Source organism: Protopterus annectens, chromosome 9.part0 (genome assembly GCF_019279795.1).
Source record: "Protopterus annectens isolate FY-2018-M chromosome 9.part0, PAN1.0, whole genome shotgun sequence".
NCBI lineage: Eukaryota > Metazoa > Chordata > Ceratodontiformes > Protopteridae > Protopterus > Protopterus annectens.
The window spans coordinates 679,327,439-679,350,651 of NC_056743.1; the positions used below are offsets into that span (position 1 = coordinate 679,327,439).

Here is a 23,213-nt window from a genome sequence, read left to right on the forward strand (position 1 = left end):
GTGAACTCTCTAGAACTGCCTATTTTCAGGAGCAACCAAGAAGCACTGCATAGTTAAGCGACTTACTTAGTCACACAACAGGAAAAAACATATGTACGAATTTAAATACACAAAATTTCATTTATCAAAAACAGGTGGGGGAGTAAATACGACAAACCTACTGCCATCACCTCTTATATGGATAGACTATTGTAGACTGTAATTTATGGTGGGATGAATTCACCTAGATGGCATTTAATCAAATACACAAAACAGACGAAAACTATTAGAGCATCTTTCTGAAATATGAAAGGATTCTGAGAAGCAACCACATAGCAATATGCAACACAGTCTGTGAATAGATTAGGAGGGATAAGATTCTTACAGCTTTTCCTTCTAGTGAATCGGACACCAGAAATAAAATTATGTCATAAAATAGACTGCATACCTAGCCAAAGCTAGTGAACTTTTCTTTAATTACAATATTCCAGCTGCCCTCCTCTGTGCTTGTATTAGAGGTGGCATGAGTGTCTCCTGCTACAAACTGTCCAAATATAAACTTACACTACTTTTCTCCTGACAGGCCACATGTGTTCTGGAACAAGAGTGTGGGTGGCACAACTGCTGTTTCACCTCTGGGGGAATCCCATCATGCTACTGTCCATTACTTAAGGCTATTAATACAGATCTCAAAGGTACAAAAGAATGATCAATATTTAACTGAATATCACAATTTTTTTTAAGGAAGAGATGGCTTTCTGGACTATATTAAAAATTAGAGAAGCAGTAATAATCATGCATCACAGCTACAGGTCTGGTATTATTCAAAGGTTGCAGTAACGGTATCTTGATATACTACTCCATTAATCATTTACTTCGACTTTCAGACAAAATTTGTGACAGAAATACACACTTCACATTATGTCATTACAACTCACCTCTCCAGGTGGTACAGAAGGGTCATCAACTGTCACAAAGTATGCTGGGATACGGTGCCCCCACCACAACTGTCTAGAAATACACCAGTCTCTATACAATAAAAATTAACAAGATTAAATCATGACATCCTGATGTCTGCTGCACAGAACATCTGCAAATACCTTTAACATACTTCTCTGACAAGAGATAATATTTGCATGGTATTGACAAAGTACTACTACAAACTGCATTTTAGAGAAATAAATGACATTAGTACTTACTAAAATTCCTCTTTCCCAGAACTGCAGAGCACAGATTCCTAACGTACCAGCCTTCCAAGCAAAACAATGGTGAAAGCATACTCCCTATACTAACAAAACTTTATGAAGGACTACTAAACCTGGATAAACTACACGGGATAAAGTGTTTCCTTCGCACTTGGAATAAAGTTTCAGCACCTACATATGAAGGAAACATGCCTTATAGGGCCCACACAAGTACTTGCTCAAAGACACTCATCAGTTTCTAACAAGTCAAACTAACATTCCTTTTCATTGATATGATTCACTATATCATTAAATATTCTGAGTGAAAGTTCCTTATTTCAGAAATGCACAAAATCTCAGAAGTGCATTATAGCTGAAAGCGAATGAAGGCCACAAATGCTCCTCCCTAAAGCCAACTGATATGGTGAGTTTTTTTTCATGACAGCCCTGTCTAAAACAGCCCAGACAGGTAGCAGGAAAAATGGTTACCCAGTGCAATCATTAGTCAGCAACCCTGACCAATGAATATCATGGGTGCCCCCCCCAATCAATCCCGAACATCTCCTAAATCCTACAAAAATGGAAGGGGAAACATGAACAGAGATAAAAGGAAGAAAAGAAAAACAAATCACAGAACAGCAAGAAAACACCACACTGTCAGGATCTAATACCAAATGAGCAAAATAAAGTCCATTCCAACTCGCCAGTGACCAAGTGAAAGACATCAGTTTACAAGTCTTGACCAAAGGAAACCTCACTAAAAGCATCTCCTCTACTTTGTCATACCTCTGCGTGGGTCTTCACACCTCAAAATCACATGACACATCTCATACCAAGTCCAGACCTAGGGTCCGTCTAATCCAGCGATTAAAATGGCCTACCTCAGTACTATAATTGTAAATGCATGCAATTAACTGTGCTGTAAGCTGGGGGACACAATCTTTCAAAGAGTTACATAATTCTTAAAAGGGTTGTGAAAAACAGTAAAATAGAAGACTTTGTACTAACCCACTACATCTAATTCCCAAAAGAAATAAAACCTTTTTGAGGAGATATAGGGGACGCGTTCATAGGTTCATACTAGGCTAACTGCCCTTGTGGGCCATTTTAAGCCTAGCCAATTACCCTCTGAGAAGCAAACCCTGCACTGAGTGTTCATATGGTAAACACCTTTACCATTATGCCAACCACTCTATAGCCTTACAAGCATCTCCTGAACCTCTTCAATTTTGGGCAGGGCCATAAAATATGCTGTCATGACCCAAGTACCCCAAAAGCCTCCAGCATACTAAACAGTTAGGGAACATGCATGGTAGTTATTTTGGAGTGAAATAAAAATCCTAACGGGTGGGTGAGGGTACATGGAACCTTCATATGTCCTGAAAATTACCATCCTTCTCTTGCTCTCTGTTACAGATATGCCAGCAGAGCATTCAATGCTACAAACACACTGTGTACATGGAGAAAGGTCAAAGTGGCTAGGCCTCTATTGAAGAAACAAGCATGAAAGCAGACATCTTTAATGCTATGGCAAGGGTTACATCCATAAAGAGCTGAAAAACCAAGGACCCAGTAGCAATCTTCAACATAACTTTGTCTTGTTGAAGAATGCTACTGTGTCCCTGGTTTTTCAGCTCTATGGATTTAACCTAGCCAAATCATTAAAGAGGTCACCTGCAGGTATCAGTGTTAATGCAGCCTGTTCCAAGTCGGTGCAGAAAGCATATCTTGGAATTTAAGAATCACGTGCTTTATAAAGCATGTCAAGCCAGTAATGAATATCACGACAGCTTACTGCCTGAAATGCACTTCTACATGCCTAGCAGGAAATAAGCGAGTGAAGACCATCACTTATAAATTTGGCAAAATAATTAAAGTTATGTACTTACCATAACATTCCATGTGAGTTGTTATTCTTGCCTTCATTATTACTGATGGGTTCGGATTCGGCCAAATAGCAAAGCTCGAGGCCAAAGCCATATCCCACAATGCACCACTACATTCCCCAGCTCTTGTTTGCTGCCAACTAGTGTAGAAACTTATTCCAAATTTCAAGGAAATCATAAAATCCAGGGAGGAATACAACCTCCATGAAAACCAAAACCAGCGTGGAACCTCTCGTCCTTCTAGACATAGGAAGGGATAGGAGGGAGGGTCGTAATAATGAAGGCGAGAACACCAACTCACATGGAACGTTATGGTAAGTACATAACTTTTTAATGCGAAGTTGTTTAATCTCGCCTTCATTCTTACTGATGGGTAGCATCCCCAGCACCACAATCTTGGTTATGAGATATAAAGGTATGTGGATTTGACCAAGGGGCAGCTGCACAAATAGAATCTATAGGTAAATTGGTCAAGAACGCTGCAGAAGTAGAAACCGCACTTGTAGAATGAGCCTTGACCTTATTATGTAATGCAATACCCGCTTCACTGTAGATAAAGGAGCTACAGAGAGCCATTTCGATAAGGTAGTTTTGGAGACAGTTGCACCTTTTCTTGAATCTGAGGAGACAAACAGCATCAACCCTTCTGAGATCTTTTGTTCTGTCCAAATAAAAATGAAGTTGTAGATGCACACCAAGTTGGTGAAGCATATACTCCTTGGGAAAGAAAATGGGCAACTCAATCATCTGATTCAGAGTGAATTCCGAATATACTTTGGGTAGAAATGATGGATTTGTCCTGAGGGAAACCCCATCTTTATGAAATATCAGATAAGGTGGCTTAATGGAAAGGGCTTGCAACTCCGAAATTCTGCGTGCTGATGTAATGGCCACCAAGAAAATGGTCTTCCAAGAAAGATACTTCAGCTCACAAGAAGAGGCAGGTTCAAAGGGCAGAATAATAATTTTGGATAAGATTAGATTTAAGTTCCAGGGAGTAGTAGGAGATCTGATCGGTGGTTTTAAGTGCATCGTACCCTTCAAAAAGGCCTTAGCCAGCTTATGAGACATGATACCATTTTCGGATGCACCTAAATGAAAATTAGAAATAGCAGCCAGTTGGACTCGAATGGTCGCTGCTGCAGCTCCTTAATTGAACAGTTTAGTTAGAAATTCCAGTATATCTGATATGGTCGCCTGGAAAGGGTCAATGTTATTCTGTTGTGCCCAGATGGAAAACCTTTTCCACTTACTGAGGTAAAGTTTCCTAGTTGAAGATTTGTGAGACAATAGGATATGTCGCGCTTCTGATAAATTCTGAAAACTGGCTATTCTGGGAATTGAAGCAGCCAAGCTGTCAATTTGATGGACAGAAGAGAGGGATGAAGATCTCCTGATGACTTGGTCAACAGATCCGGCACTGGGTCCAGGATCCAAGGCTCCTCTAGTAGATAAGGCTTCAGAAAGGGGAACCAAATTTGACAAAGCCAATATGGTTCAATTAAGATAAGTGTCCTGCACAGAAAACTGTCTTTCTGCAAAACTTTGGGAATCTGTAGAAAGGGGGGAAGGCACAAAGGAGTCCCGGAGGCCAATTGTGGGCAAGCATGTCCCTTGGGGATTTGTCCCTGTTGAGGGATGAGGGCAAAGTAGTTGCTGCACTTGGTGTTTGTGGAGATGGCAAAAAGGTTGCAGCAAGGCTGGCCCCATCTGCGGAAAATCATTTCCGCTATTTCGTTCTTGAGAGACCACTCGTGAGGTAGCAGAATAGCTCTGCTGTGTCTGTCTGCTATTAAACTGGTTCTCCCAGGGATGTGCACTGCAATCAGAAAACGCTGGGTGGACTCTGCCCAATTCCATAATCTCAGAGCCTCTCGACACAGGGGGTAGGATTTGGTTCCTCCTTGTATGTTGATGTACCAGACTACTGACATGCTGTCCGACTGGATTGCAATTGTGCCAAGGGGAAGAGAGTCTTGAAAGGCCTGCAACGCTAGAAGAACCACTCATCTCAAGGACGTTTATGTGTAAATGAGCCTCGTGAGCCTGTCAAGTACCTTGGGTTGTCAGTCCCTGATAATGCCCCCCCACCTGATCAGGGAGGCATCCATGGTTACAGTTGCGACTGGAGAGGGAAGAACAAATGGGTGGCCCATAGTCACCGTCTTCGACGTTAGCCACCAGCGAAGGTCTTTTTGCAAGAGTCAGTAATCAAGACTAGATGATTCAAGGGTAATTCATGAAAAGTCCATTGCGTGAATAGCAGCCATCGAAGAATGTACATGTGGGATCTCGCAAGGGGTATTGCAATAATAGCTGCTGCCATAGTGCCGAGCAGTTTGAGAATCTGTGACGCCGGTAATTTTCGCTTTGACAGGAGATCCACAATCTGTTGTTGGAGGACAATCACTCTTTCGGGAGGGAGCTTCAGGGACATGCTAACCGTGTCTAAATCTGCTCCTATAAAGACTGTACTCTGCAACGGCAATAAGGCAGACTTTTCTAAATTTATCGTAATGTCCAGCTGTGAACATAGATCCCTGGTAGCGTCCCTTGCCCGAATAAGCTGATGCCTGGTGGGGGCGGTAAGGAGCCAGTCGTCCAAGTAAGGAAACACCTGAATTCCTGAAGGTCTCAAGTGAGCCATGACCACTGCCATGCATTTGAACACTCTGGGGGCTGTAGTGAGACCAAAGGGCAGTGCCCAAAACTGGAACTGACTGGCTCCCAGCCAGAAGCGCATATTATCCCTGGATGGCCTGGCCATTTTGATATGGTAGTACACACTGATATGGTAGTACACATCCTGGAGATAGACAGAGCGCATCCAATCATCCTTTCCTAAATCGTCCTTCCCTAAAAATGGGAGAATGGACTGAAGCGTGACCATCCGGAACTTCGTCTTCACCACATATCTGTTTGAGCCTGCTGAGGTCCAGAATAGGTCTCCAGTCCCCTGTCTTCTTTGGTAACAAAAAGAACCTTGAGTAAGTTCCGGATCCTTGCTGGTCTGCTGGGACTGGCTGGATGACTTATTTTTTTGCAATAGTTTCTGGACTTCTACGGATGCTACATCCCATAGACTGGGTGGAACATCTGGGATTCCTTTTGTTGGTCTGGGGTAAGAGTGAAAAGGGATGGAATATCCTCTGGCTATAACGTTTTGTACCCATCGGTCTTCTGAGATATTTAGCCAGGCGCCTAGGTACAAAGACAAACGTCCCCCGACTGCCTCCAGAGCAGGACAGCCGGGCCTCCTTTCAGGAGCGCTAATAGGGTTTCCCAAAGAACTGATCCCTGTCACCTTGGTTCTGCGGACCCCCTCTGCCACGTGGGCGTCGTCTTCCACCATTGCCTCCCCCTCTGCCCCTAGAGGAGGCTTCACCTTGCGAGTTCGGAAAGGCTCCTTGGGTCTTACAGAACCACATTTTCTCACCCCATTGACTTTTTGGATAAGGCCTAGTAGGGGTACAAAAACGGACTCCAACAGCAGATAAGAGTCTTACCATCTTGCTCACATCTGGTGAAGGTATCTGACTTTTGGTCCAAATAAGGAGGAACCATCAAAAGGGGCATTTACAAATGACTTAAAAGGCTCTGCAAAAGAACAAACGCATCCAGGAAAGTCTCCGCAGAGCAATTCCTGTACCCGCAGCCCCACTCGTTCCATCAACTGCATAAGACACAAGACACATGGACGAGTCTAGAATGGAATTGAGGGTAGCAAGCTGAGATGTCACCTTGTCCACCACCGAGTCTGCTAGTGCACCCTGGAGACCATCTCCAAGCTCCTTGAGGAGATCTCTCTGTGTGAAGTGGATCAGGTAGTTCAAGGACTGAAGTGCAAAGGTTGTAGAACTGAACATGTGCTTCCCGAATCTATTATCCTAGACTCTCTATTAGGAGGATGGACAGATGTAGAAGTCTCAGACATCTCCTTTTTAGTGGCTGCCGCCACCACCATGACATCAACAGGTATGGGGGTTTAGATAAAAAGGCCTTGTCATGGGGTGCTGATATGTACTTGTTTGGCCTTTTAGGAATAGGCTCCATAGAATCTGGTGACTCCCACGCCCTTCGAGATAAAAGATCCATTAACTCATCAAAAGGCGGAGACACCCAAGAGGTGGAGGGTTGGGACCCGAAAGCCTTCAGGAGCACCGATTTGCCCTCGGTAGGGTTTAGGGGCTGCCAGTCCCCCCTCTGCTTAAGGATCTCAAGGATATCCCCAAAGGAAATATCCTCAGAGTGGGACCTTGGGGACCCTTCAGATTCCTCCAAATCGGTGTCTGACGTGATGTATTCCTGAGGGGAATCCAGATGTCTCCTCTTACATAACCTCTTCAGAGGGACCTTCTCAGTGGGAATCTTTGGGAAGGTCCCGGAAGAGCAGGGTCTCCCCTAAGGGGCATCCTGAGGCTCTGGGTCCCTACGCTTACGGTGAACCTGTGGAAGTGGAGAAGACGCAGACGCCTTCTGGGAGGAGGTGGCCATGACAGAAGTTGTGGAAGTCCGAGGGGACAAAGCCCTCCTCATGGCATCGAAGATCCCACGGCTCCGATGCGAGGAAGCACCCGGGTCCGAAGACACAGAGTACTCCTCCCGCACCAGAACCGCCGGCTCTGAGCCAGAGGTAGGAGCTGAACTCATCCGTGCCGAAGCCCTAACAGGAAGAGTCGGAACAGACATATCGGTTTGACTCCCCTCCTGGAACAGAGAGGAGAGTGTCTGCTCCCAGATTCCACCGCCGGAGCAGAGGATATCAGGGTGGTCATTACCAACAGGTCAGACATGCGTGTCAGCACAGAAGGTTCCACCAACGATTGAATGGCCCCCTCCAGCTCCAAAGTCTCTATTCGAGTCGGAGGAGGAGCAACAACAACAGGAGCAGACTTTGTCAGTTCCGAAGCAGCTGGAGCCGAAACAGACAGAATTTTAGCAAGTGCCAGATCCAGTAAAAGTCTCTGCACCACTTAGTCCACATCCAAATCCGAAAGTCTGGAAGCCAGAGAGGAGACTACCGACGGAGCCGGTGACCCCAGAATCGGGGACCTCAACATAGGAGATAAGATTGGGGACCGGCTCTTACCAGCAACCTGAACAGTCTGCTCCGATGACACTGGAGCTGCAACTGTGGCCTTTTTCGTAGTTTTCGACACTGAAGAGCCCTTCGGAGCCAAACCAGATGAAGAGGCCGGAGAAGAGGGTTTTGGTTGACCAGGAGCCAAATCCAGGTCAGATTAAAAAGCTGACTCGATTAACCCCCGCTCCACTAACTTGCACTTCCTCTCGGCTAGCACCCTGGAACTAAAGCCATGAGAAATAGCATAGACCTCTTGTAAGTGTACCTCACCCAAACAGTACACGCATGTAGAGTTCCCATCTGTAATGGGCACCTGCTGGTTACATTTTGGGCACCTCTTAAAACCAGATTTAGCTTTTTCTGACATATTAAAGAAAGTAAGCACACAACAACCACAAAAGACAAATATAAGTCTAACCAGCTAAAGTATGTGAAGGCAGCTAACTTTAAGCTGTAAAAGAAGCCCTACAGGCTAAGGAAAACAAAAGGGCCAAAAAACAGCCAAAAGCCTAACCGGCTAAGAAACCAAAAATTGCACCAAAAACTGCAAAGCCTAACTCAGCTTGGGATAGAGCAACCAGAATAACAGGGCCAAGCCCAACAAGAGAGAAAGAAAATAAGCTATCTATGAAAAATCCGAAAAACGGATAGAGAGAAAACAGTACAATATAGTAATCTATCCTAAGAAAGCAATTAAACTTTTCTGAAAATTTTCTCTGAAAAATCACAAAACTTCTCTCTCCAACGGCCAAGAGCTGTAGAGAACACCTGATCGGTTGCAGCGGCAAACTAGATCTGGGGAATGTAGTGGTGCATTGTGGGATATGGCTTTGGCCTTGAGCTGTTTGAGACCTCGAGCTTTGCTATTTGGCCGAATCGGAGCCGATGATAGGCTCTGAAGCCATCAGTAAGAATGAAGGCGAGATTAAACAACTTCACATTATGGAGGTTTACAAAGTATAAGACTACTCTGAATAGGTGACGAGACACTAGTTCTTCTAAATGATCAACCCTAGCATCGCAGTTAGGCTCTCCAAGTAAAGAAAATACTATACTACTTTATACCTGGAAATACAGCTTAAGAGGCTTGGCAAGAGAAGAAACTCTTGCAACCTAGATATTACAATGTCCAAAAAAACAAAGCTTACTGGATTACCTAATTAAACAAACACTGTCCTCCAAACACATTAACTGCTTCTTTCAGCTGCAGCAGAAACAGGTTATAGAAGCAAAAATGCTTGCATAACATTCAAATATGTGGGTTTGATCAGTCTTGACATTTGGACCTTAACAGCAAACAATTCCGACCACTAAGCATGCCTTCACTTTTAAGACGAGCTGACTTATGGTATTCATTTTCTAGGCCAACAGAAGAAAATTAGACATTTCACTCTACTTTTGGCAGAATCAAATGGGGTGCATTCTTGCTTATTTTGGTGGCACAAAATTAATTCCCAACACCAGTCTTGGTCATGTTTACTATGTATCCAGAGTAATCCACATTCATGTACTGACAGTGCAACAGCTACGGACCGCACCTTACAAGGGACACCAGCAAGTCACAGAAAAACAGTCAAGAACTCCACTGTTAATATTTTTCTCTCCCTAAATCAGGCACACTTCTTGGGTCATGAAGGCAGTGTAAAATTCAATGAGGATTGGTGTCAGGGAATACCCCATGTCCTCCTTTCCCAGACAAAAGACAGTGAAAGACAGTCAGCCACCTTAACCCCTGCCTTTACTCTCCTGTATGGCCACATCACACACAAACTCAGTATAGAAACTGAAGGTTATCAGGACCCAGCCAAAGGACTAATCCACCCGGCCAAATATTCTTTCAGCATCTAAACAATGGAATAAGACTGCAGTATCACAAATTCTTAGGTTGTATATCAGCATTGTACCTACTTAACATTATCTTGGGCTTGTTGTCTTACAATAAACCTTACAGTGGTACGCAGGTAGAGAGTGAAGGGCTCTCCTCCACTATTGTTTCTGCCTACACAACGAAATGTACAGAGAAATGGTTTGGTTCTGAACAAAATACGCCTGCTGAGAGAACATGGAATCAAGTAACAGAGCCCAATCCCAAACAGGGAGTCAAGGGGAACACTACACAACTGGACTTGAAGCTCCAACAACCTACTCAAAGAGGTAGAACTACTAAAAATAATGTTTAAACAGAGGCAACAGGAAAGCCCGTCAACCAATAAGTACCTCTGAAGAGGACAAGTTCTTTAAAAGGGATACAGAAGCAGCAGTGGACAAGATGAACCAAGAGAAACTTTTTCCAAGAGGAATCTCAGACAAAAGAGCAAGCAGCTGCAAGTTTGGCCAGAACAGTCTACACTTAGGGTTCTCAAGCCATGTCATAGAGGAATACTTGGCCTTACTTTTTTCTAATCTTCCAAGGATAACAGGACAAAAAGCTAAAATGGTCCCTTCATAAAGGAAGAGTCCTATCTTCTTTTCAGAAGGGCATCAACCAGGGCCTGTTAACCAAAGAATACTCCACCCTCTAATACAGAGTCCAGAACAGTGTTATTCAGCCACTCACCAAGGAAGGCTGACCTTGACTAAGACGATCAGTGAAGGATCTTGCTGTAGCCTCCAGCCCTAGCAAATGTTTCTCTACATTACAAGTACGGGCTACCTGGACGTCCACTTGACTAGCCACAGACAGCATGTTGAAGATGTCATCCCTGAACTCAAACTCCAGGAGCTCTTCAAGTTTGCCCAGTGCCAGCTCCACCAGAAGTGCTGGACTTTTTTCAGGTGAGATACACAGCTGAGGGCCTCAGCCACTCACATAGCAAAGGAGTCCAAAACTTTCATAACTCGGTTGTCAGGCATCAGGAAGGAGGAAGGCTGCAGTCTATAAAATCACCATTAACCCAATGAGGCCACAAAGGATGGAACTCTGTGATGCTTATAAATGAGTCATTTCATCTCACCAGTGGCTTTTTATCAGGGTTGGTCCTCTTGGGGGCATGGGGGTAGGGAAGGGGATTCCAAGCTTCCAAGACAGCATCTTTTCAGGTCAACTCCAAAGAAGGAAACGACAGGAGACTAAAGCTAATTCCATATGGAAATAGGCTGGAAAGGGGGTGGGGGACAAGACATCGGTGAGATGTCATGAATCATATGGTATCCTATTAACTCAATACAGCCAAGTGATGTCTTCAGGCATTTCTGCAGCTACCTCCTACTGTGCCTCTAGGCATCAAATATTGCCTGATCATACTTGCATTAATAATTCCAAAACTATGCTACAATACAAGGTATCAGAATATTTTTTTTGAAGCATACATGATGGCAAACACAACTGTATTGCTACATGACCTCTGTCAAGAAGTACTGGTTAGGACTGTAAAGTGATTTATTTATTTTATTTAACATTTGTTTACCGGGAAAGTCAGCCTTGGAGTGAAGCCAATTTTCAGCGGTGGCCTGGGGAGAAATGTTCCAGACATGTCTTTGAAAAGTGGGAGGAAACTGGAGTACCTGGAGGAAACCCACACAAACGCTGGGAGGACATGCAGACTCCACAGAGAAGGCACTCCAGCACAGACTCAAACCAGAGAACCTCTTACTGTGAGGTGACAATACTACCGCTGCACCACTGTGCTGTCCATAAAGTGATAACTTCATTTTTTTAAAGGCTGAAGCCACACCCACTGGGAGTTAAAGGTACATACTCAAAAGAACTGTACTGGAGGGAATGAGTTAAGAAAAGAACATAAGGAATGGTATTAGTTGCACTGCCAATACCTGCTTCAGAGATTGGGGAAGCCTCAAATTCCTTAATTTCCAACAGAAACCAGAAGAGGAATGTGCTTCCCACCATGCAATGAACTCTAATGAGGACTGACTCAAGCAAAAGCAAGTGAAAGGCATAATATGAATTTTGGGAAGACCAGGACTGACATTACAAAGGAGAGAGGAGTGCATTGGGCCCGATGCTGGCATAAAACTAAATTTCTTAATGATGGTATACCACACCCATGACACAAGCCTCCCCTACACATTAAAGTACCCTGGTGAAGGCTTATCTGATATCCCCTTCTCAACCAGGACAGAGATGCCCAACTGGGTCTCTCCCTTAATATCACTCTGGACAGTTTCAGGGGATGGACAGCATTGGTAATCCTGAACTATTCTGCAGAGAGCTGCAGGCATCTCCTACTACTTTGTTCCTCTGCCAGTGCAGGGGAGAGGAATGGTCTCATGTCCCCATCAAGTGGAGGTAGGCTCATCCCAGTGAAGATCAGATGGCTTTGCTAAATGCGACTTCTAGGTGGTGTGGCTCTCAACCAGCACTCTCCATTAAGTTCCCAGTGACAAATGCCTGATCTCCCTTCAGGCTAATGGAGGGGACCCTTAAAAGAAAGGTCCCTTTAATGAAGGTTTTGCAAAGTCTGGAAGAAGCCAAATACCCCATGTTTTCACTTGCATGGAAATTAGAAATGGCAGCCAGTTGAACTTTCACCATAGAAGAGCTGGCACCCTGCTAGAAAAGGTGCGCTAAAAATTCAATAACCACTGGCACTGTGGTAAAAGGATCTAAATCCCTCGGAGAAGCCCAGATCGAAAAACACTTCCACTTACTACGGTAAACTTTTCTGGTAGATGACTTATGGGCTGCCACCAGAATAGAGATAATAGGGGAAGAAAGTCCGGGTGTCCTAGCAATCAATGGAAATGGAGCAGCCAAGTCATGAGCTTCAGAGTGCCCAGGTCTGGAAGGGGGATCCCAGATGGGTGCGAAATAAGATCTGGAATTGGATCCAAGATCGAGCTACCAGAAGAGACCACAGACAGGGAAACCAGATCTGATGAGGCCAGAATGGGGCAATGAGGATGACTCTGCTCCCCAACCAATGAGCCTTCTGTAAAAAAAACTTTGTCATGAGAGGTAACAGAGGAAATGCTTAAAAACGACAAGAGGCCAATCATGGACCAGAGTACATCTGGAGGCTTCCCCCTGAGGGGGAATCAGAGCAAAGAACTCACTGCCCTTCGTGCTGGAAGGAGCTGCAAAGAGATTGCAGCAAGGCTGACCCCACTCGAGGAAGATCTGCCCTGCTACACAAGGATTCAGAGACCACTCGTAAGGCATCAGGATAGTTCTGCTCAATTTGTCCACTAATATGTTGGACCGACATATGTTGGACCGACCCAGAATGTGCATTGCTATCAGAAACCGATTGGTGGAGATCGCCCATTCCCACAGTCTCATGGCCTCTCGACAAAGGGGGTAGGATCTGGTTCCTCCCTGTTTGTTGATGTACCATACGCTAATTGAAGTTTTTAATAAAGGAAAGAGTTTTTAAATTTTTTTTAACAAGTACATCCTTTTTCGCCAGTGGTTTGCACTCGTTACGTTTATTAGCGGTTTGCGAGTGCCTTCTGCTACTTTTGACTTATTATGATGTACCAAACCACTGACATGTTTCTCTGTCTGAATGGCAATACTTCCCAGAAGAAGAAAGGCATGAAGGGCCTGCAACGCCAATAAGACCGCCCTCATCTCCAGAACACCGATATGCAGATTGGTCTCGTTCATGGACCATGTGCCTTGGACTGTCCTGCCCGAGCAATGCCCCCCACCCTAATCGGGAGGCATCCGTGGTCACCGTGGCTTGGGGAGGGGCTACAACAAAGAACCGTCCCTCTACTGGTAACCAAAAAAACGGAGGATGCAGAACAAACCAGTAAGCAGAAACAAAGCACCCTGAACCACTGCTAGGTAGGCACACAAATTTATTAAGCCGAACAGTTCACTCGAAAAAATAACGCTGAAGCAAATCACCATACGTTTTCGTCCACAACTTCATCAGATTACACTAATACATTCAATTAACTGCTTTTATATACTCATCCAACTTTTAAAACAGCCAATAAAAACACTCATTGTACATTGAATAAATTAATAAATTAACAAGCATAAAATTCAAGTTGTATTGCTCTATTGTAAATAAGAAACCTGTTAAGTACTGGAAAAATGTATATATGTTAAACCATGTACCCAGTTTACACTGTTAATAAATGTTTAAAATTTTTAAAATTTAGAAATAAAAGTAATTCAATTGTAATACACCAGGGAGTAATATCATAAAATGCATTGAGTTACTGCCCTCTGCTGACAAAAAGAATTGTTGCACTTTAATGTCACAATTTTGCTGATCTCATTTTTAATACAGGGGCAAGTGAGATCATGTCATTTAAACCAGGGAATTTACTGGCCTCCAACACTACTTGCCAGTATAATTCCCTGTATTCAACTAAAGTCTCCCACATACCGCCCCTGGGGTCCTTTGGCACAACCTCTAATATAAAAAACTGAAATTCAGCTTCAGGACAAGTTTTTGTGTGTTTATACAGAGAATTTGTTTCACATTTTATACGAATATCATAGGTGTGCTCATAAATTCTCTGTTTTACCTTTCTTTCACTCTTGCCAATGTAAAAAGCATTACATTTTTTACATAAACCAACATAAATAATCCCTTTTGTGTTGCAATTCGCAAAAGTTTTTAAAGTTAAAATTTTGTTATTTCTGGCGGGTAAATTAATGGTATCCCCAGTAATCAAATACGAACAATAATTACAAGCACCACATTTAAATACACCAGCTTTTTTGTTTGTACCTGCTAACCTTGAATTCCCTTTACTACCTCTTTCAAAAATGTCCTTCAGAGTGTTCCCTTTCCTATAAATGTGTTTTATTTCACCCTGGAAAATGTGATTTAAGTCAGAAACTTTAGAAAAGTTTATCCACTCTTTGTCAAAAATTCTTTTAATCACACCAGCTTGTCCGTCATATGTGGTGATGATACCTGATACGAATTCATTATTTAACCCATCTGCTTTCTTGTTTATGACTTGTTGAGTTGCACTACCTTCAATTTTACCCAATACAGGGGCAAACCTGCCCTTCCTCCCTTCACTGACTTCTTTGGAAACTCTATCAATGAGCTCTTCCGGGTAACCTCTATTCAGGAACATGTTTCTCAGGTTTTACATTCATTACCATAACATGCATCATCAGAAGTCATTCTACACATTGCCCTTTATAACACTCCTTTTCTGGTGTGGGGGGTGCGAACTTGAGTAGTGCAAATAAGAATTAGAAAAGGTCTCTTTTCTAAAAATTCTAGACTCAAAGCCATACTCAGTTTTGGATATGTTAACATCAAGGTATTTCAATTCATCAGTAGTGAATTTGTGAGTAAATTTTAAAAATTCTGTGGTACCGTTTAGGTATTCCACAAAACTACCAAATTCATCTTGAGTGCCTGCCCATAAAAAACACAAGTCGTCCAGAAATCTACCATATAACTTCCATAAACTACTATATTCTGAATTCAGTACAAACTTATTCTCCCAAAATGACATTATAGTGTTTGCATAAGTGGGGGCACAATGAGTTCAGAACTGTTTTGTTATTAATGGAGATTGTCCTAAAGAACAATTTTATATTCTTTCAAGGCGAGTATTTTCGACAAACTAAAGGTGTGGCGATGGGGGCACATTGTGCTCCCACTTATGCAAACACTATAATGTCATTTTGGGAGAATAAGTTTGTACTGAATTCAGAATATAGTAGTTTATGGAAGTTATATGGTAGATTTCTGGACGACTTGTGTTTTTATGGGCAGGCACTCAAGATGAATTTGGTAGTTTTGTGGAATACCTAAACGGTACCACAGAATTTTTAAAATTCACTCACAAATTCACTACTGATGAATTGAAATACCTTGATGTTAACATATCCAAAACTGAGTATGGCTTTGAGTCTAGAATTTTTAGAAAAGAGACCTTTTCTAATTCTTATTTGCACTACTCGAGTGTTATAAAAGGGCAATTTGTGCTTGTGTAGAATGACTTCTGATGATGCATGTTATGGTAATGAATGTAAAACCTGAGAAACATGTTCCTGAATAGAGGTTACCGGAAGAGCTCATTGATAGAGTTTCCAAAGAAGTCAGTGAAGGAGGAAGGCAGGTTTGCCCCTGTATTGGGTAAAATTGAAGGTAGTGCAACTCAACAAGTCATAAACAAGAAAGCAGATGGGTTAAATAATGAATTCGTCAGGTATCATCACCACATATGACGGACAAGCTGGTGTGATTAAAAGAATTTTTGACAAAGAGTGGATAAACTTTTCTAAAGTTTCTGACTTAAATCACATTTTCCAGGTTGAAATAAAACACATTTATAGGAAAGGGAACACTCTGAAGGACATTTTTGAAAGAGGTAGTAAAGGGAATTCAAGGTTAGCAGGTACAAACAAAAGCTGGTGTATTTAAATGTGGTGCTTGTAATTATTGTTCAGATTTGATTACTGGGATACCATTAATTTACCCGCCAGAAATAACAAAATTTTAACTTTAAAAACTTTGCATTGCAACACAAAAGGGATTATTTATGTTGGTTTATGTAAAAATGTAATGCTTTTACATTGGCAAGAGTGAAAGAAAGGTAAAACAGAGAATTTATGAGCACACCTATGATATTCAGATAAAATGTGAAACAAATTCTCTGTATAAACACACAAAAACTTGTCCTGAAGCTGAATTTCAGTTTTTATATTAGAGGTTGTGCCAAAGGACTATGGAGACTTGTTGAATACAGGGGATTATACTGGCAAGTAGTGTTGGAGGCCAGTAAATTCCCTGGTTTAAATGACATGATCTCACTTGCCCCTGTATTAAAAATGAGATCAGCAAAATTGTGACATTAAAGTGTAATAATTCTTTTTGTCAGCAGAGGGCAGTAACTCAATGCATTTTATGATATTACCCCTGGTGTATTACAATTGAATTACTTTTATTTCTAAATTTTAAAAATTTTAAACATTTATTAACAGTGTAAACTGGGTACATGGTTTAACATATATACATTTTTCCAGTACTTAACAGGTTTCTTATTTACAATAGAGCAATACAACTTGAATTTTATGCTTGTTAATTTATTAATTTATTCAATGTACAATGAGTGTTTTTATTGGCTGTTTTAAAAGTTGGATGAGTATATAAAAGCAGTTAATTGAATGTATTAGTGTAATCTGATGAAGTTGTGGAAAGCGATATGGTGATTTGCTTCAGCGTTATTTTTTCGAGTGAACTGTTCGGCTTAATAAATTTGTGTGCCTACCTAGCAGTGGTTCAGGGTGCTTTGTTTCTGTCCCTCTACTGGTCTCGTTCATGGACCATGTGCCTTGGACTGTCCTGCCCGAGCAATGCCCCCCACCCTAATCGGGAGGCATCCGTGGTCACCATGGCTTGGGGAGGGGCTACAACAAAGAACCGTCCCTCTACTATCTCCAGAGAGTGAAGCCCCCAGAGGAGGGACTTCCTGCATGCCTTGCTTATGTGAATTGAATGAGTCAATGGGCAATCCAATAAAGACCACTGGACTGCCAACTTCCACTGCAGAATTCGCATGAGAAGACTAGCGCAAGGAAGAAGAGTGACAGTGGCTGCCATGGATCTTACCACTTTGGCAGGGGGAAAGGGATACGGAAAGATCATGAGAACATGAAGGTTTAAGCTCTGAACCCTCTCTGGAGACAGAAAGACTTTGGATTGCCATGTGTCTATTCTCACCCCTATGTATTCCAAAACCTGATCCAGTTCAAGAGAGGACTTGGCTATATTTATAGTAATAGTGATACCCAGCAAGTCTGACAACATCCGGAAATAATCCCTGACTTGACAGAGTAGATGCCTGGTGGGAGTGGCAAGGAGCCAATTGTCCAAGTACGGATAGACCTGTATGCCCTGAAGCCTCAGGTGAGCCACTACTGCTGTCATGACCTTGGTGAACACCCTCGGAGCTGTGGTGAGACCGAAGGGTAGGACCCGTAACTGGTAGCGATTGGCCCCTAGCCGTAAATAGAGAAACCTCCTGGAGCATCTGTGCATCTTTATATGGTAGTACACATCCTGGAGGTCGATTGAGCACATCCAGTCTGCAGATAAGGCAGTATGGATTGCAACGTGACCATCCAGAACTTTTCTTTGGCAACTGACAGGTTCAGAGTGGAAAGGTTGAGAATCGGCCTGGAGTCCCCTATCTTATTTGGCACCAAAAAGAGCCTGGAATAGATGCCTGATCTGGGGGGATAGAGTGGATGGCCCATTTGCCTAGCAGCTTTTCTACTTTGATCGCTGCTGTCTCCATTTGCAAGGGTGGGACATCCGGGAGGTGCTTTGGGGGAGAGGGATGTGTCAAAAATGGAACTGTGTAAGCTCTGGATATTATTTGGAGCACCAAACTGTCTGTTGACATGGACTCCCATGCTATCAGGTGCATCGAAAAACATCCCCCGACTGCCTCCAGAGCAGTCTGGCTACCCCTCAGGGCTGCTGTGCAGGTCTGTCAGAGAACAGTTCAAGACCTGAAGGTCTTCGGACCCCCCCCCCTGCCTCTGGGCCAGCATCTGTCTTGTCCCCCTCTGCCTCTAGGGGAAAAGGAGTCTTGAGTTTTCCGGGAATACTGAGACTTCTGGAACCATACCTTCTTTTGCCCCTACTGATTCCTGGAGAAGGATCTGTGGAGGTTAGAGAAGCAGATTCCGACAGCAGACAGCGTCTTCCCGTTCTTCTCACTTTGGACTAGTGTGTCATGAACAGTCTTCCCAAACAAGGAAGAACCATCATAGGGAGCATTCGCAAAAGACACCTTGAAGGGTTCCGCAAAATTACACAGCCTGAGCCAAGCATGTCGCCTCATGGCAACACCTGACCCGGCCACCGTGCCGCTCCTTCGATGGCATGAGAAAGGAGTTGCATGGACGTGTTGGTAACCGCTTTCAGAGTGGCCATTCGTATAGAGAATGTGTTTATCCTCTGGCGACATGGATTCCGGGGGAGACTGTACTCTGATCAGGTCATTCTGCAGTCTGGTAACATGGGCCATATAATTCACCACCCTTATACAAAAAGGTGGCTAAAGCATAAGTCCGCTTTCCCAAACGGTCCATCGCCCTGGACTCTCTGTCTGGGGGGTGGACTGTGGAACTCTCCTGAGCCAGTTCCTTCTTCATGACGGCCACTACCACCATGGCATCCACTGGGGACCCCTTGTTCCAGCTCGTTCTATCTACTGGGGGGCTTAAGATTTTATCTGGATGTTTTGGAATTGGCTCCATGGTGCTCATCTCTTTCCCTGCCCTGGTGGTAATGAGGTCCACCAGGGGGTCCGCGGGGGGCACCCAAGAAGTAGATGGGCCCGTGTTGAATGCCTCCAGAAATACCAACGCATCCGAGAAAGGCTTGACCACAAGTTGATGACCAAATGAAGTTAACTACTTCAGATCTAAATTTTTTAATTATCTGATACCACACCCATGACACAAACTCTCCTACACATTAAACAAGTACTTCGTGTCCTGCATTTGGGACACATACCCTGGTGAAGGCTTACCCGATATCCCCTTCTCAACCAGGATAGAATTACCCTACTGGGTCACTCCCTTAATATCACTCTGGACAGACCTGGGATGCGCAGCACTGGTAATCCTGAACTATTCTGCAGAGAACTGCAGGCATCTCAGACTACTTTGTTCCTCTGCCAGTGCAGGGGCGAGGAATGGGCTCATGTCCCCATCAAATGTAGGTAGGCTCATCCCAGTGAAGATCACATGGCTTTGCAAAATGCGACTTCTAGGTGGTGTGGCTCTCAGCCAGTACTCTCCATTAAGTTTATTTATTTTACATTTGTTGACCGGGCTAGTCTAGCTGGACATATATCCGTTTACAGCAGAGGCCCGGGGAGAAAAGCTCCAGTACAGATAAAATCACAGTGCTTTATAACAATAAAAAAAAAATTTTTCTTCATAGAATTATACAAGGTACAAGAGAGGATAGCAATAACATTTAAAAACTTGTGAGTCAAGTTCTACAAAAAAAATAAGAACTAAATACTAAAGTTAAAATAATAAAAGGCATACCTTAAGATTCAACTCTCAACTCTAGAAGGTATCAGGTAGGAGTTCAGTAAGGGGACAGGAAGAAAAATTAGGCGTATTGAAACATACTTTCAGTCGGGATTGGTACAGGGACATAGCCATTGAGATGTAAGATGTTCTTTGACTTGTCTTTTGAACAGAGAGGTGGACTCTAGAGTAGCTATTTCTTGAGGGAGTAGATTCCAGTGTTTACCTATGGAATTTGAAAATAACGCATCCCCAGCTTTATTGTATGATTTAGTTATGGATACTAGGAACTTCTTGGCAGAACGAAGTGTGGCTAGGTTCTTATATGGAGAAATAAGTTTAGCCAGGCTAGGAGTATTATCAGGGAAATGAAGGGTCGTATGAATGATAAGTCATTGTTGGTAGAGTAGGTGGTTATTTAGTTCTAGCCAATTTAGTTGTTTGAGGTTGTGACAGTGGTGAGTTCTAAGGGGAGTAGCATTAATGAATCTAGCTATACTGTTATAGCAGGTAGAGAGTTTGTTGATGTTATTTTTAGATACTGTGGTATATATAGCGGAGGCATAAAAAAGGGTGGAAAGCAGGTGGGTCTGTGCAATGGTTTTTCTAGCTGCTGGGTTAAGGAAGGGTTTAATTCTGTAGAGTGTCCCAATTTTTCTATTAACAGCTTTAATAGTAGTGTTAATTTGGTCATCAAAGTTAAGATGGTTGTCAATGGTTACACCTAATAGTCGAGTGTTATTGTCAGGGTTAATACAGGTAGAATTATTTGAGGAGATAGTAAAGAAAGGTGTAGGAGATTTATTAGTAGGAGTAAAGAGAAGGAGCTTTGTTTTTTTGGGGTTAAGGAGGAGGCAGTGCTGCATAAACCATTTTTCAACGTTATGAAAGGTTGTTTGGGTGATGGACTGGAGAGAGGGAACATTTGTAGCAGAGCAGATCAATGTCGAGTCATCTGCATATTGGATGCAGGTCGCTTGTGGCACATTCAAGTAAAGGTCATTAATAAATACTGAGAAAAGAAGGGGTCCAAGGATAGATCCTTGTGGAACACCAACATTTACTGGGAGTAAGGATGATAGGTTGTTCTCCCAAAGCACTGCTTGTTGCCTGTTTTTGAGATAGCTTCTAAACCACTGTAAAGAATGTGAGCTTAGAGAGAGGAGGTTAAGTTTTTCAAGAAGTATGTTATGGTTAACCATATCAAAAGCTTTTGAAAGGTCTATGAATAGTGCAGAAGAGAAACGGTTATTATTTCGATTATTACTGATGGAGTCAGCAAAGGAAAGAAGGGCAGTTGTAGTGCTGTGGTGGGGCCTGAAACCATGTTGACAGTCAGCTAGAAGGTTGTTTTGAAGAAGGTAGTGAAGAAATTGTTTGTGTATGCACCTTTCCATTATTTTAGCCAGTGACAAAAGCCTGATCTCCCTTCAGGCTAAGGGAGGGACCCTCCTATAGGTCCCACAAGGAGTTTCATTCTACCACACCAACATAACGGTCAAAGAGGCACAGAATTTGGATACATTTCAATTGCCACAAAAATTGTAAAAAACAGGTCATATGCAGAGAGGAACATTTAGCAATAAAGGCAAGGTTCTAAACTGTAACAGTGGCAAATGAAGTTGGTGAGACTGAATGAAGTGCATACATACATAAATGTATGACATCGTGATGCATGTCAACAAAGGTACACTTGGGAACTTCAAAAAATCAAAAGTGCGAAATTCTCACCGCTGGAGAAAATGAGTCAAAGGACTAATCAAAAAGGCTGACAAAATGTTACATCTATGATAAATAACGTGAAGGTAAGATTCAAATATAGCATATTCTGACGCAACAAAAGAGACGACCAAAGTGGCTGAGCAGGGAGGTCAAGGAAGTGTTCGGGAATAAGACAACATTCACATGGCAAAGAAAAGCAAGACGGGAGGAGTATATTTAAAGGATAAGAATTGGCTTGTATTTTTAGGTTCCAGGAAAGGTGAATGAACCTTAACAAAATTTTATCACATTTGGAGTAAAAACAAGGTTTATTCCAAGGGAAGGTTTTGCCCTATGATAAGAAACCTACATACACACAACACTTAGAATTCAAAGATCTTACTGGCAAAAATGGCAGCCAGAATAAAGATCTTCCAGGCAATGAATCTGATGTCCAAAAAGGAAGTAGAGGTAGACTTAAAAGGAAGAAACAAGTGTATTTAATACTTCAAGTCTTAAAGAAGAGCTAGAGTTTGAGACACCTAAAATGGAAAATATCTTATGAAAGTTGCTTGGTTAACTGCACCAAAGATCATCCTACCTCCCTCCTGACTCATGAAAGGCAGAAGGAATGCATTTCAATACAGCTGTTGCATAAAACGAGGTCAAAGAGTTGCATATGGCATGTCACCTAACCCTGGACTGAAGCAGATGCAGAAAACATGATTCTCTGCCAAAAAGAAAACTGCTGCCAGCAGGCACTGTAAAATTCTTTCTTCCTAATCACTGCTAACATCTACAATACCCCCTCTGGAAAAGCCAAAAGGGAGATTCAAGTCCAACAATGAGGTGAAGCACTGATGCAGAGTTTGCCTTTCACACACAGCTGAACTGGTTGCAATTCAGTGTGAAAAACCCATACACCCAGATGCAATAGCTTACTATGGCATACAAGACTGAACCACTGCAAGGACCGAGGCATTGGCTAAGGCCAAGACTGTCTGTAGTCTCATTCATTTTCTACCGAGAATATATTTGGAATATAGCTAAGAGTTGGAAAAGGCACAGGAGATCAGATTCAGGGCTTCAAGTATAGACATTTGTCACTGGTAAAAGCAATTTACCATCATCTTTCTGCCGATTTATATCCTTGAATATCAGACGTTCTTATTAGAAATTGCCAGTGGTTTTAAATACAGAGCAAAAAGTGCAAGTGACGTACAGTTCCCCTGACAAGAACCTTTCTGACACCAGAACTCTTCTGACAAGGTATATGGGTAGTGTTGAGTAAATACCTGACAATGCAACTCCCTTGATTCAAGCTTCTCCTCTGCTACATCCACATCTCACAAACCTGGGTATCTTTTCTAAAATTTAAACACAAACTTTTTAAAATTACAATTGCTTAAATTCCTACTAAGGGCGTTCCGATTCAT

The 23,213-nt window shown here is 42.7% G+C and overlaps 1 protein-coding gene across 2 annotated transcripts in view; it reads right to left on the bottom strand.

Moving 5' to 3' along the window:
- Positions 1–23,213, bottom strand: part of VARS1 (valyl-tRNA synthetase 1) — a 623,655-nt gene that overhangs the window by 242,107 nt on the left and 358,335 nt on the right. For both annotated transcript variants that reach the window (XM_044083285.1, XM_044083286.1), the window contains one exon: positions 918–1,008. In XM_044083285.1, the coding sequence (XP_043939220.1) occupies positions 918–1,008 (91 nt within the window). The remainder of the gene's footprint in view (positions 1–917; positions 1,009–23,213) is intronic.